General features: G+C 37.8%; 1 protein-coding gene across 1 annotated transcript in view; it reads left to right on the top strand.

Moving 5' to 3' along the window:
• Nucleotides 1–12,354, top strand: part of LOC140152883 (uncharacterized) — a 37,720-nt gene extending 25,366 nt beyond the window's left edge. The window contains exons 7-17 of the mRNA XM_072175411.1: nt 1,733–1,915; nt 2,524–2,738; nt 3,334–3,519; nt 3,957–4,047; nt 4,488–4,615; nt 5,309–5,789; nt 7,243–7,515; nt 7,959–8,109; nt 9,007–9,795; nt 10,598–10,753; nt 11,921–12,354. Of these exons, the coding sequence (XP_072031512.1) occupies nt 1,733–1,915; nt 2,524–2,738; nt 3,334–3,519; nt 3,957–4,047; nt 4,488–4,615; nt 5,309–5,789; nt 7,243–7,515; nt 7,959–8,109; nt 9,007–9,760 (2,462 nt within the window). The 3' untranslated portion in view covers nt 9,761–9,795; nt 10,598–10,753; nt 11,921–12,354. The remainder of the gene's footprint in view (nt 1–1,732; nt 1,916–2,523; nt 2,739–3,333; nt 3,520–3,956; nt 4,048–4,487; nt 4,616–5,308; nt 5,790–7,242; nt 7,516–7,958; nt 8,110–9,006; nt 9,796–10,597; nt 10,754–11,920) is intronic.
• Nucleotides 12,355–14,704: the final 2,350 nt, after the last annotated feature.

Genomic DNA, 14,704 nt, shown 5'->3' with positions numbered 1-14,704 from the left:
TTGGCATCAGATGATATAGCTGTCTGATTGCGTAAAAAGGGTATCAGATGATATTGCTGTCTGATACATATATGATTTCAATGATTGATATATATTGCTTTTAAAGAATAAGCCAGATCATATAGCTGTCTGAGGCGCTAATGAATTTGAATTTATATCTATTTAAAATCTCAGATGATATAGCTGTCTGAAGTGATATTAAAAGTATGAATATAATATAGACAGTTGATTTCCTGTCAACTGTGTATACTCTCAGAGAATACAGGTATCAGATGTTGTAGCTGTCTGATACATCTGAAGTAATATACATGTAAGAACCTCAGATGATATAGCTGTCTGAGGTGATATTTAATCAAGTATGAAGAACACAGTTGACACTTGATCAACTGTGTAAATGAAAGGAAATAAAAGATTCGGATGGTAAAGATCCAGCTCCGGCAATAGTTGTGTTTGGTCTACTTATTGCGTCCCTAGGACAATCGGGTTTTGATTGAGCAAACTTCAATCAAAACCAAAATTGTCATTGGCGTAATAAGCCCTGGGTTTTGTTGAAAAGGGTTTCATTGTCCTGTAGATCAATAAAAGGTGGAGCCATGCGTGTTGTGACATCAGGCCGACACCTGTTGTGCATCCATGCCCTGTGTCGAGTCGCGAGCCAGTAGCCAATCATAGGCAGCGGTTCTGGGGGCGTGGCTGTTTTCTCAGAAATTATTGCCGGGAAAATTCATAAGCTGTTTTGATACCATCCGAAGAGGTCAGGAAAATTTTAAAACCCACCCACCACTCCCTTTATGAAAAATATGATATTAAATGGCATTGTTTCTTTTGCTTTTTACCATTTTGTCCAATATATGAATCAAAATGGAGATACATTGCTGCATTTGAGCAAGTCATTGGGAATGTTTTCACATACTTAATATTTAATGTCAATTCCAAATTAGGCTGTTTGGAAATTGAATGGGCTGTCCTAATTCCGGAAATGAGTAATGATTAGGTCCAAGCCAAATTATGCTGTTTGGGATTTGAGGTGGGTCGTCTCACTTCAGGACCGTAAATGGCATCAGATGATATAGCTGTCTGATTGCGTAAAAAGGGTATCAGATGATATTGCTGTCTGATACATATATGATTTCAATGATTGATATATATTGCTTTTAAAGAATAAGCCAGATGATATAGCTGTCTGAGGCGCTAATGAATTTGAATTTATATCTATTTAAAATCTCAGATGATATAGCTGTCTGAAGTGATATTAAAAGTATGAAGATAATATAGACAGTTGATTTCCTGTCAACTGTGTATACTCTCAGATAATACAGGTATCAGATGTTGTAGCTGTCTGATACATCTGAAGTAATATACATGTAAGAACCTCAGATGATATAGCTGTCTGAGGTGATATTTAATTAAGTATGAAGAACACAGTTGCCACTTGATCAACTGTGTAAATGAAAGGAAATAAAAGATTCGGATGGTAAAGATCCAGCTCCGGCAATAGTTGTGTTTGGTCTACTTATTGCGTCCATAGGACAATGAGAAATTAATCACTGTTATATTAAATGTTACTTAAAAGTACAAACCAAAAACAATGACATAAATTTCTTATGTCTTCCATATACTCATTGGCAGCAGGCTGCTATTGCAAGTCAACTACTTTTGCTTGATTAAAACACATACTGAAGGCCATACTAATGTATCTTTACAATCATATTTGTGTGATAACTTATTCCAGAAGTAACCAGGCATCCGTTAATAGGGACTCCTTCAGAAACCATCCCTAGTCTGCAACTTTCTGGCCAGATTGTATATGCCAATGAGACCAGTACATCTGAGGGCTCAATATCAGTGATACCGCCATCTCCTGATGCTTGGGGACCTGTGCCGGTTGTCATCCCTAGCACTCCGACACCAGATGGTCAGTATTTTGCATAATTGTATGTGTCATCATTTTAGCCAATGTTTGAAAATCAAATATAGCAACAGTAGTTTGAATGCGGAAAAGGGACTTTTGCAACAACCAGTAGTACTTCATTTGAGAAAGCTTGTTTTCAGGTAAATGTTTTAATATTACCCCAGGACTACGAATTCTGTTAGTCTATGGTTATTTTAAAATTGATTGAATTCTTGTATAATATTGAAAGTGAATTTTTGAAAGTATTAAGCAACTTTAGAATTAGTGGTCGCCACCAGTGTTCGAAATAAGCAGACTTGTCCTCAGACTTGTCCTCTTGTCCAAAAATCACTGGAGACAACCATATTGAGCTATGTACTTATCCTCTGGACAAACACTATTTGGATTCTTTGGACTCAAAAACATGACCTATATATTTTGGGGACAACCAAAATGTTTTGAGGACAAGCAGAATTCATGCTTTAATTGTCCTCGGGACAACCTCCACATTTTCCTTATTTCGGACACTGGTCGTCACCTTTGACCATAATACCTAAACATGCTATGTAACCCTAATCTTAAGTCTTGCCAAAAGTCAAGCAAAAGTAAATAAGTTGTATCTTTGTCTGCAGAAGAGGAGCCAATGGATGTTAGCCTAGAATACTCTGAAGGTGATCCCCAGACACAACCTGAAGGACTTGTTGTAGGAGAAACACAAGATTTAGCTGGTGCATCACAACTACAGCAAGTGGAAGAACAGCAGGTGGTATCCGGAAAGAGGATGAGCCAACCAAGGCGAAAACAGAAAACGGTTGGATCTGATGGGAGTGAGGAAGATGAAATTAAGGTAAGCTGCCAAGAGGAACATTTCAAGGTTTTCCTGAAGTATGAAATATTGCATAGGCCATTAGCCTTTTCAATGTATGGAGTACACAAGCAGCTGACTGATCTAAAAGCACTTTTACAATAAGGTTCAAATTAGGCATCATTTGTTACATTCCAAAGAATAGTATTATTCAGTTGAAGATAGACTTTTTGAAAGTTTATATGTATATATGTACAGCATTTTACAGATGTATGAAACATGCAATTTTAGTTCTTGTGTCCACATGTGTGCACACACACACTCCCACCCATGCACACACCCCAAAATCCACAAACACATGTATTTCCACCTTTTTCCAAAGTCAATACCCATGTGTAATTAACACACTGTCCAAGGTCAAACTAAACTGGAGTGTGAGTTTGTTAATGAGATAAGTCTATGATTATAGCTGGATTGTGAGCTACAGGTACCTCAACTCCAAAAGTAGGACTTTGGATGGAGGTTATATAGGTCCTCGGAAAACCTATGTGCTTTCAAGTTAAGATCCTCAAAAGTATAGAATTACAAATGCAAGCATATGTGCACATACACATTCACATAAAAATGTTGCATGCAGATACCTGAATGGCAGCAAGCTCTGAATAGAGAGGAAGAAGAAGCAGCAGCTCGTTTATCAGGAGCATCTCGCTCTAGCAGTCGTGTGTCCAGGGAGTCAAGTTCTTCTCAACACAGTTCTAGGGAAGCAAGTTCGTCAGAACATGGTACTCAATCAGATAAGTGGGGACAGCAGTCAGAATCATTAGTAAGTATACCATTATGATCAACATAATAGTACCTTCTTTGAGTTGGCGATGTCAGTGCAATGGTGTTGTGGTTCCCACATAGAACATTAAGTTATATCAAATGTGTTGATATCACTGTCTCAAGCTCAAGGAGTCTTCTTTTTTGGTGTAAGTCATGAATAGTGATTATATTAATGGGAACTTGCTGCCCAAATGTACAAATGAAACATATAATGTACTGAATAATGAAAATGGAATCATATCATAGAAATATGAAAGTTTGCTAATATCAGCCGTTGGCCAGTATTTGAACAGAAGAAATCAAATATTTGCAAGGAAAAAAATCCCTATATATTTGGCCTATAATATTCCTAGACTAATTGTAGTCTTATTTTGCCATTTAAGAACAATTGTTTTTATTGAATGTGTAACTTGAGTTTTGTAACTTGCATTGTAGGCTGGTCAAAATGTACAACAGGAGGGTATGATCACTACAGATGAGAGTGCTAGGAGTAAACCAGGTAGTGTCAAGTCACCTGTAGTGCAAGGTGAGTAATATTTTCTTCTAGCCTGTTAAGGGAACATGAATTTTGTAATTATTGCTGTAAAAAGATTCCTCTAAAGTGTGCTGAAAAGGCTTGTAGTGTATGCCTGTGCATTCTCTTGGTCAGGCCGACATCACAAAGGGGAAATATAGCCTTGTAAAACCAGTGTGCGCATGTGCAGTTCCCCTTTCTCGAGCTGGTTGCTATGAGCGCGCTTGTGCAAAGGGGACGAAGGGGACAATTTTCCCGGATGTCCGACTGAGTGAATAACACACTATAAATCACCACGCTTTTTTTAACATTCTAAAATTCACAGCAGATACAAACAACATGTATTTGAAAAGCAGAATCTTTGAATTGGAAATTAGTGGAATTGGAAAATGTGAACTTGTTAAAAAAACATTCAATTTAAATTTGATTTCAATTATTTTTTTTCCTTTTAGTTGCAGGTACTACAGACAAAGAGAGCACAACTGTTACAAATGTGGAACATGTGAGAAGGTCTCAAAGAAATCAAAAAGATGCAAACAGAGCTGGGGATCTTGAGCCAACAGAACCACAGTTCTCTCAGGTATGAACTTCATCAGAGCTATAGATTGAGATCATCTTCTTTCCAGGGAGGGTTACTCAGTACAGATGACCATACAGGGGTGTGCCACAAACAGGGGTCACATTTTTCGCCTTTTTTAGCATATCAATGACCCTTGTTTCAAGGTCAATTTTGGTATATGGATGGATCCTTTGCTCAAATTTTTTTACGAAATTTATCTAAACTTTTTGGAAAAGTTGTAAAAACTGTCAATTTATGTTCAATTTGGCCGAAAATTTTGACTTTTTGTTTATCGATGGGTCCAAATTTCTTGAAATATTGGTATAGTGATGGGTCCACTTTCAGATTGTCAATGGTACCTCCCTACCCAAACCAAACTTGAGTACCCCGGTCAGGTCTTCTTCCTATCACCCTTTCTGGCCCTTGGATTTGAAATCTTTGGGCTCTCATTAATTTTATGGGAGCAAATTCCATTATAACTTTGCAGCAGAAGTTTTTGGAGGCCTGTAACTAATGGAAAACCATGCACCCCTGTGGGAGACTTGACCTTAATCTCCCACAAAGGGAGTGTATTTTTCAAATTGAGTCACCCATTCAGGTAACCATTTGAAATTACACTGCCTGAGTGATTAAAGTCATATCTTCCATAGGGTGTGTATGGATTTAAATTGGAAGAGCCTAATGTTGTGTATTTTATTCTATTTTCACCATTAGGATCTCTTTCACCCTGAAGTTATAGCAGAAACAGAAGCATCGGAACCTGTAGAAGTAATACCACAAGAACACCAGACCTCACAACCACAGCAAGCTACACCAGATAAACCTGATAAATTACCTTCAGATGATTGGTCTTTACATTTGACCCCGTCACAAAGTGAAACGCAATCCCAAGGGGTATACCTGATAAGTAAAGTGCCTTGTAGCCAATCAAGCTCACAAAAAGGACAGAAAGATACCAAAGAAAAAGATTCTGAACAAGATGAGCATTCTGTGCTTCTTGTTGAGGTATCATCGCAAAAAGTATCTAGCCAAAAACAAACACCCCATAGAGGTAAGGAGCATGAAGAAGCTGGAAGTGAGGTGCAGCAATCCGAGGTTCCTGAAGTTTCAAGAGCATCTGACAGCAGTCCATGGGATGTAAATATCAGCTCAGTACCAAGGCAATCTGAGAGTGTGGATCAATCGCAATCCTCAAGTAGGATTTTTTTGTCTGAATTCACATAATGGTTTCATTTTTTGTAAAACATGTAATTTTGAATTATACTGGCTATTTTTGCAAGGGTTGTATTTGCGACAATTCACAAATCCACCGGAGAAAAAAAGACACACAACTTATTTATAAATCCATTCTACATAATCAAGGATGATATACAGTAACACACAAAGTGTGTTTAATAGGAATCTTAGGACAGTGACGTCATACTTTTAAACATAAGTCTATATATCAATACGCTCTTTTACTAAGGCTGTATTTGCTGGTGACAGCATCATATTTCTGCTATAATTAAAGACAGAGATAAGAAGAATTTATCGCGTCTGACGTCATCTGTCAATCAAACTCGAGCACAGTTTGTTTACAAGTGTTGTGATGATGACTTGCTGAACCCGGCGGTATAACCGGACGCCTTATTGTTAATTTTGCACCTTCAAACATGCAAAACATCTCAAAAGTTAGGTCTTTATAGTAGGAAACTTTCTTTGGCGAAGGCACCATGTCAACAATGCCTAGAAAAGTTGCTTTTTGCCTTGTAAAAGTACGTAATTTTTCGCCATTTGCTGCTATTCCTTTTCTCCGATCAGCACCAGATAGATCGGTCTTCCTTTTACGCGCTATCCCGCGTGCTATTAACCTGTGTAAACCAATCAAGGATCGTAATTGACAGTGACATCAGACGCGATAAATTCTTTTTATCTCTGTCTTTAATTATATTAATTATTCATGAGGACTATCATATAGTTATATAACATCATGTCATCATCTTAGCTTTAGCCTTTATTGCAATATGCTGAATTTTACGAAGTCCTGGATGTAGCCTCCCTGTGGCAGCATCAGTTTTCTGCTTCAAATGACCTTTGACCTTTCAAATGCGTTGGCTAGCCCTGCGTTATTACACAAAGTATGCTATTTGCTGTCCACACATAATTTTTTGTATGTAGTGTGTATAGGAGTTGCAAAGGCTTCGCATAACATGAGAATATCTTTATGTGAAAATATTGGGAGTAAGCAGTATATAATTATGAGATATAAATACCCATTTTGTAATCTAGATGGACACAAAATTAAATTGCTTTAAAAAGTGCTACCAGTTTCAGACAGTATACATTTCATAAACTAAATTACCCACATTAATTTTGAGCATATTCTTTATGGGTTTGTATTCATAAACTTTTCAATATTCATGATGTGAAAGAATCAATTAGGAACTGATGGAACAGTGCACCCCAACATGCATTGATATGTATGTATATATTTGTCAATGCACAAGACGCTACTTGAGTATGCATTAATGGCTAGCTGGGTCATTTTAAACATGGATGAATGATTTTAGGTCTCCATTGAAGGCTTTTTCGATTTTGAGCCATTTACCCTAATATTTAATGAGAGTCAACTTTTATTGGGTTTTTATCTGATGTTTCCTGTGCTGCAGGTATTGGTTTTCATTTGAGTGTACCTACAGACAGTGGGCTACGACCAATTACTAGTGTTACTCCTCCAGTAGAGAAGAAGAAAACCAGACACACATCACGTCAGCCTCGTCATAGCACACCTATTATTGAAGAGGAAACACAAACCAAAGATCAAGAAAGCACACCTACTGGGGTCAAAGTTCAGCAACCCACATCAACGCTGACATTAGAAGAGGGCATGGAGTCACAACAGCAGGAGAGTATTAATGATCTACCAAAATTCCGCTTGGAAAGTAAGTGCAGAATGATGGTAGTTGCGTGCACTGTATACATTAATGCTTTGCGTGCTGGCCATAGGCTTCAAAGTAAAAAGTTTTCAGATATTTTCTCAAAATGTACAATTTTGACATTTGGTTGTTTACATTGGATTTACCTTTACCAGATTGCAAGTTTTTGGAGAGAGTAGTCATTGAGTTTGCAATTACCTTAGTTTTCTTTCAGTTGTACTTTTGTAGTAAAAAACAAGTATTTTGTTTTTCATAAAATTGTCCAAAGGTTATGTCATGGAATAGTTCACAAATACAAACTTTTTTCCCTTTTCTCAAAAATAAACACCCTATACCTCAATGATTAAGAAACTTAGGTGAGATCAATCAAACTTTATGATGTGAACACTACTTATATAAAATATATGCACTAATATAAGATAATGCATTATTTGTATATTGTTAAACAGAGCCATCGGATACTGAACAGTTGGTTAAAACTGCCAAAGAAAGCCCCAGCAAGCGATCTACTTCGGTGTTTTCTAGAGTGCAGGAAATCAAAGCAGCCAGTGTACCAAGAAAGGCACGTAAACAGATCTACAGTACCCATGCTGGGGAAAGGTTGGTCAGAGTTAATATTACTAAAAATGGAAGATTATTATGGGAAGACATTCTTTTAAAATAACAGATTGGGCTATTTCAAGTGAGGTTCATTCACACATAATGGAAGATGACCTTAATCTTCCAGGGAGTGTGAATTTCAAATAGGGTTACCTGAATTGGCGACTCCATTTGAAATCAACACCTCCTGTGTGGGGGATGGGGGATTAAGGTCATGTGCATTCTATAGGGGTGTATGGATTTCAACTGGAATAACCCAAAGGGATTAGGATTCAGTGACAAGAAATTAAGAGTCTAAATGAGAAACATGCCTCTGCTAGGGCATAATTCTTTATACCAGAAATGCTTAGAACAGTGTTAATTTCAGTGGATTATAACTAATTTTCTCCTTGATATGAGTGGCCTTTTTTGGAAAATGAGTTTTTAAATACATATGGTATTCAGAAAAACAATCTATTGGAAAGGGATTGAAGACACTGATCAGATTATAAGTCTGTCAGAATATTGCTGTGATTTAATTTCATCTAAAAATGTCTGATGCGGAGTTGCTTTTGGGAGTTGTTTATTTACAATGAAATGCCGATAAAGTATTAATATACAGTCTGCATTTAAATCTCAAATTAGACCCTCACTGTACTGCAAACCTGTACATTATAGTTCACCCCAAGTTCGGTAATGACGTACGTAGCATATTTTGCTGGTGGCAGTGAAAAATGAATTGCATAGAGCTTACACACACACATATACAATGGTGGTTTGTCGGCACGCTTGCAAACCGCGAAAAAGCATACTGAACTTGATGTGAACCAGAAAAGTGAAGATCTCAGTGAGGAACAATATTTTCAAAATGACTTAAAATTTGATACATAGTTCTGTATTCTGCATTTTTGTCCACAGTGATGATCCCTTTGCCCTTCCACTTTTCCAAAATGTGACAAGAAGAAGCTCTGATGATAGGCAACAAGAGATAGTTACAGGATCAGAGCAGAGACCTGAAGAAGAAGTAGTTGAAACTGTAATGGACCCAGACATAGACCCTAGATCAGACCAAGGAGAAGAGCAGCAACCTGCAGTGGATCAGGCAGAAGAGGACGAGGCAACAATTCCCATGGTCTACGGTGAGATCACTACAGCCACCGAAACTGTTGTTGTGCAGGAGACTACAAATCAACCAGAGGAGGAGGTTCAGTCCAGCAAAAAATCACAAGGAAGTAGAAAGCTTCGTAAGAAAAGTGGTGGTAAGAAGAGAAAGAAAACCCAATCCAAAAGTGGGGGCTCATCCAATAATGACCCTGAGCCTAGTGTTGATGCAGCCAGTAGCATCATGCATAGACCTAAACATCCACGTCTTGAAAGAGACCCTTATGAATGGACTGAATCTCAGTCTAACAAAACACCTAGTCCATTAAAATTAAGAAGGGGTGCAACTGATACAACTGTGAATCTTCCAAGAAGACGGTTAAATGAGCCTGGAGAAGTTGTACAATCTGCTGGTGATGGTGTTAATGTAGGTGCAGGAACATCAACTGGGATTAGGGAGACTGCTGGAGGTGATGATAAAGGAAAGGAAGGGCACCACAGGACACTACACCTAGTAAAGGACAAGGCGGATCAGAGACGCCACCAAGCAAGCAGCAAACACCACCAGTGAGAGATGATGATCATGATAGAAGTGGCAGTGGAGGGGTGAGTAATTTCTTTAATATATTGTGTATTGAAACTCACTGGTGCTTTATGATTTGTGTCAATATAGCCTACTTGTATTGATCTCTTATTACATAGTAGCGTAGCTAGAGTGTCACAGCCTGGCAAGTTGCCTAAGCTAAGTCCTATACCTTTGATTGGGTAAGGAATGGTTTAGTTACATTCATTGATCCCCAAGTGCATTGGAACTTCAAAACAGGAGTACTATGATTTACTTAGTTTATCATGCATAACCCTGCTATCAGACCCTGGGCCAGCTTAAGGAAGGAGGTTAATAATTTGATGCTGTTAATGCGTAGATATTATGCCTTGTCATTAAATAAATCTAATTATATTGTAAAAAATGATGTTGTACAAAAGACTGTAGATAAAATACATAAGTACAGTCCAAATGGAAATCAAATCAAATGGAATCAGCTAACATTATTATAGTTTGATCAGCTCGTAATCGGCGGGCCTTGTGACATCGCGGATTAATATCAATACATTTTATTTTAAGAATGGTCTTGTGACATCTCACAAGAAGCATCACAAATTATTAATTAAAATCCTATGTTTGTCTACACCAGACAGCTATATATCACTCTTAATGTGGGTCTACCTTTTGGCGTAGTGGTAAAAGCCTAACAATTCCCACCGATTACGAGCTGATCAAAGTGTAGCCAGTATTTTGAAGAGGAACTTCAAAGATGTGTTTTACACAATAAAAAAAAAAAAGCTTTTTGCTAAGTGAATATTACTATTAGTTAACCTTTCAAATATGTACCTGTTGTTCATTGTTTAGGATTCAGACAGATCATCTCAGCAGCATCCTCACAATGTGGAAATCACTCGTGAAATAAAACCTCTCATTATCAAGAAGACTATCGTCACCATTACCAGGATAGTGCAAGAGAAAGTTTTTAAAGATGGGAACTTGGTAGATTGCAATTTTACAGAGGTAATGTCTGTTCACTGGTTGTTTCTTATTTCTTACAACTTTAGTGGTGGTTGGTCACATATGTCCATTAACTGCCATATGAATCATTTCATCTTTATACCTAGAACTCAGCGGTCCATTAGCTGCCATATAAATAATTGCATCAATATATGAAGAGCTTATTTCCAAACCGTGTTAAGTCCACAACCCCATGTGTCTCATTTACTTGTGTGATACAATCACAATTACCTTGACAAGTTTGACATCAGCAACAATGAGTTGCAGGCCTCTACAAGCTATTATTTACCATAACAATGCTGCATAACAATATGCAGACTATTGTTCTCATTTGGGAAACAAAGGCCCACACAGAATTGTTACTGTGTGTTTGCTTTGTAATGGTGCATTCAACTGAAACTATAATACCTAGAGTATTGCGATATCGCACAGGGAAATCAGATACATGGGTTTGTGGACTTAACACAGTTTGGAAATAAGCTCTTCATATCTAGGGCTCAAAAAGGGGCACAAAGACTTATGTCCATTTAGCTTCTGAAAATGGTAGCATCTGGCCGGATACCTAGGACTCAGTGCCACAAAGACTTATGTCCATTAGCTGCCATATGACTAATTACATCTAGATACTTACGGCTCAGCGGCAAAAAGACTTACGTCCATTAACTGCCACTTATAAATGATTACATTTACATTGACACTCGGGCTCAGCTGCACAAAGATTTATGTCTGTTAGCTGCCATACAAATGATTTTGTCTAGATACATAGGGCTAAGCATCACAACGATGTAGCTCCATTAACTGCCATATAATGATTGGAAATGTCTACACACCTAGAGCTAAGCAGCACCAGTGGTGTAGCTAGGGCTTGTGGTGCCCAGGGCTAAGGATACATAATGACACCCCCACCCCAATTTTTAAAACAATTGCACAAAAACAAATTTGCACAATTAGGGTGTACCACTAATTAATTTTGGTTTTAATGAAGTTGAATATCGGTCTTAAATTGATCTTTCAAATCATTTGTGCTGAAATGCACGCGAAGCGCGTGAAAATTTCGACTTTCATTGCTTGGAGGGATGCAGAATCGATGCTGAATTGGTATTGCCCCACCCCCCGCATATTGAAAAGTATTTTAAAAAACTACCTGTATTTTTCTTATTTATTTTTCAGTTTGAAGATGAAGTTGAACCTCTTATAGAGAAATCTGTGGAAGAACATTTCAGTCCCTCTTTAGGGAGTTCATCAAGTGCATCTCTCTCAAGTGGCACACTTGCAGACATTTCAAGCTTGTCTACATCAAAATCTTCATCTGGTGAGACACCCAGTCTTCTGAAGAGTTCAAGCAGCTCTAGTGGACGTAGTAATGTAACAAAATCAAGCACAATCTCAAGCATATCACATGCTGATAGCTCATTTGAAAGACCTTAGTCAGTTCACCCGGTCAAATAAAACTTCACCAAACATCCCAAAGATGACGAGGAGTGTGAGTTTTCAGGATGAACAACAACCTGGACATCCAACTAAAGAGCTAAGTAGTAGGTCTCCTGAGAGAACCACTAGGAAATCTAGTATTGTAAGATCGCATACAGAACCTTCTCCACCTACAGGACAGATGTCAGTACTTACAAGATCTACTACAGATGTGACTCCAATGCGCAAGGATAGTGGTGATTCAGAAAAAACAGGAAAGAAGTCCATTTTCCCAAAAACATATGGCACCCCTAGTAAAACTAAACATGGATTGAGGATGCGAACTCCAGAAGATAAAGATAAGCACAAAGAAAGGGGAAAGAAGCAAAAATTACCATCAGAAAAATTGGCAAAAGATACTGATGGAGAAGATGAAGATCGTCAAAGGCCTCAAAGGAGACAAAGACGTTCTCGGTCGGGACAGAAGTCAGGATCAAAGTCCCCAACTGATAGGAGGCCAGAGGAACTGTCTGCACCCACAACTCTACCCACAAGTTCTTTGCGCACAGAACCTACTCTCCATTCAGAAGGTGGACCACTACCTAGTGCATCAACATCGGGACCAAGTTCATCACTGTCAAAGTCCTCTTCATCAAGAACAGGTTAGTATTGTGCAAGTTGATGAATTAATGGTAAGAAGAAGCCAAGGAGAGCCTGGGTCCGCTCTGAAAAGGGAAATAAAAGTTGGATGAATTTGAAGCAATTTCGGCTCCCCAGAATAGCCGATAAATTCAGCATTTGCTGTATTTGCACACTGGAAAATTGTCAGTGGGCTGCCCTTTTAAAAAGTAAAATTGAAAGTACAAGATATGTTTTGTTTATATGGTATGAACTAAAAAGTAATAGTTGCGTGTTTTCCATTCGAGGAGCTGTCCTGTAGGCCACTGCAATGAAAATTTTGTTTATAATATAATCCAAACTGAAGGAGCAATTAACTTAAATATATAGAATATGTGGATTATGGGCTTCCATGCACCATCAGGGGATAAAATCTGTCTTGACCTAACTAACTTTCAGGATTAGAGTTAGGATAATGATATATGGACTAAACAAAACAAAAAAAAAGTAAGTGCTTTTTCAAATCACTCACTTGTACACTGGCTATTGTACATGTAAAGCCTTGGACATTTCAGATATGCAGCACTGTTACTTATAACAATCTAATCACCGTCAGGGGTGTGAGTGGAGCTTTCCAAAAAACGCGGAAAAAAAACCAAGTATCCATTAGTGTGTTTGAAGCACGCATAGAAAGCTTACCTACTACCATCCGTATTTGTGCGTATTTCATCATAAATATTAGAAGATTAAAAGCTATATTTCATTGCACATATGTGAGTATTTCGCGACAAAATTACAATCCTGGTAGCCATGATATATCCTCTCTTAATTCCTTGTGCTTTTTAGTAAACATGTTGTCACACTTTAGATGGATGGTTACGATTGAAAATGGTACAATTCGACAACCCGCATGTAACAATTCTGCAATGGTGTCGTAAACAAAACATCGATCCCAACGGCAACGCTCGATGACCGCTGCCATATGATATGATACTACACAATGCTACACATCCTACCATCCTATACATGCGGTCGTCTGTCGCAAATTAGTCTCATATGCAGGTTTAATACACGCAACGTAAGTTAGTCTCATACATTAAATTAATGGAAGACAGACGGACGGACAACGATAATGTATAAATCATTGGGGAAAAGCAAAACGCGGATTTTAGTTTGGGAAAAATAAAACGTGACGCAGGCAAGCTAAAACGCGGAAATCCGCGAAACGAGGAACTCTCACATCCCTGCACCGTACATTCTGATCGGATATTTCAGAAATGTCCAATACCCTTTGATAAAGTCTAATTGGTTATTTCAGAAATGTCTGATACCCTTGGATAAATCTAATTGGTTATTTCAGAAATGTCTGATGCTCTTGGATATGCACAATCCTCACAGTCCAGTGTACAAGTGACTGATTTGACAAAGATATTAACTTCTCTGTGCTCCAAGCAATCAAATCTCTCTGTATTTACAATTGTGTTATTGTTGATATGGGTGACAAAAAGGACTTGATAGATACTGATTGCTACCTAGTAATCATTTCAATTATTGATTTCTGATGTTTTATTTAGCTGAAATCCTTGCTGAACCACCTCAGGATCCTGAATCTCCAGGAAGAGAAACATCTCGTCAACTTAAACCAGGCATGAGAGTCATTGCTAAGTGGATGGACAACTATTACTATGCTGGCAAGATAATAGAACCAACCAAAGATAACAAGTAAGACTTACTACATGTTTACATTAATGTTAAACAAGTTTTTCAGAACAAAATTATTGCTCACCAGAGAGCCATATAGCTCATTCACCCAGATTGTACTGATGAGTGAGATTTTATTTGATTTATTTGGTGATACAGTTGAGTTTGCTACTACACTTTACTTAATATAAATATCTTCAAGAACAATAAATTCCAAACTTAAAT

Source organism: Amphiura filiformis, chromosome 5 (genome assembly GCF_039555335.1).
Source record: "Amphiura filiformis chromosome 5, Afil_fr2py, whole genome shotgun sequence".
Classification (NCBI taxonomy): domain Eukaryota; kingdom Metazoa; phylum Echinodermata; class Ophiuroidea; order Amphilepidida; family Amphiuridae; genus Amphiura; species Amphiura filiformis.
The sequence above is the reverse complement of the archived record's forward strand: the minus strand, read 5'-3'. Positions and strand labels throughout refer to the sequence as shown.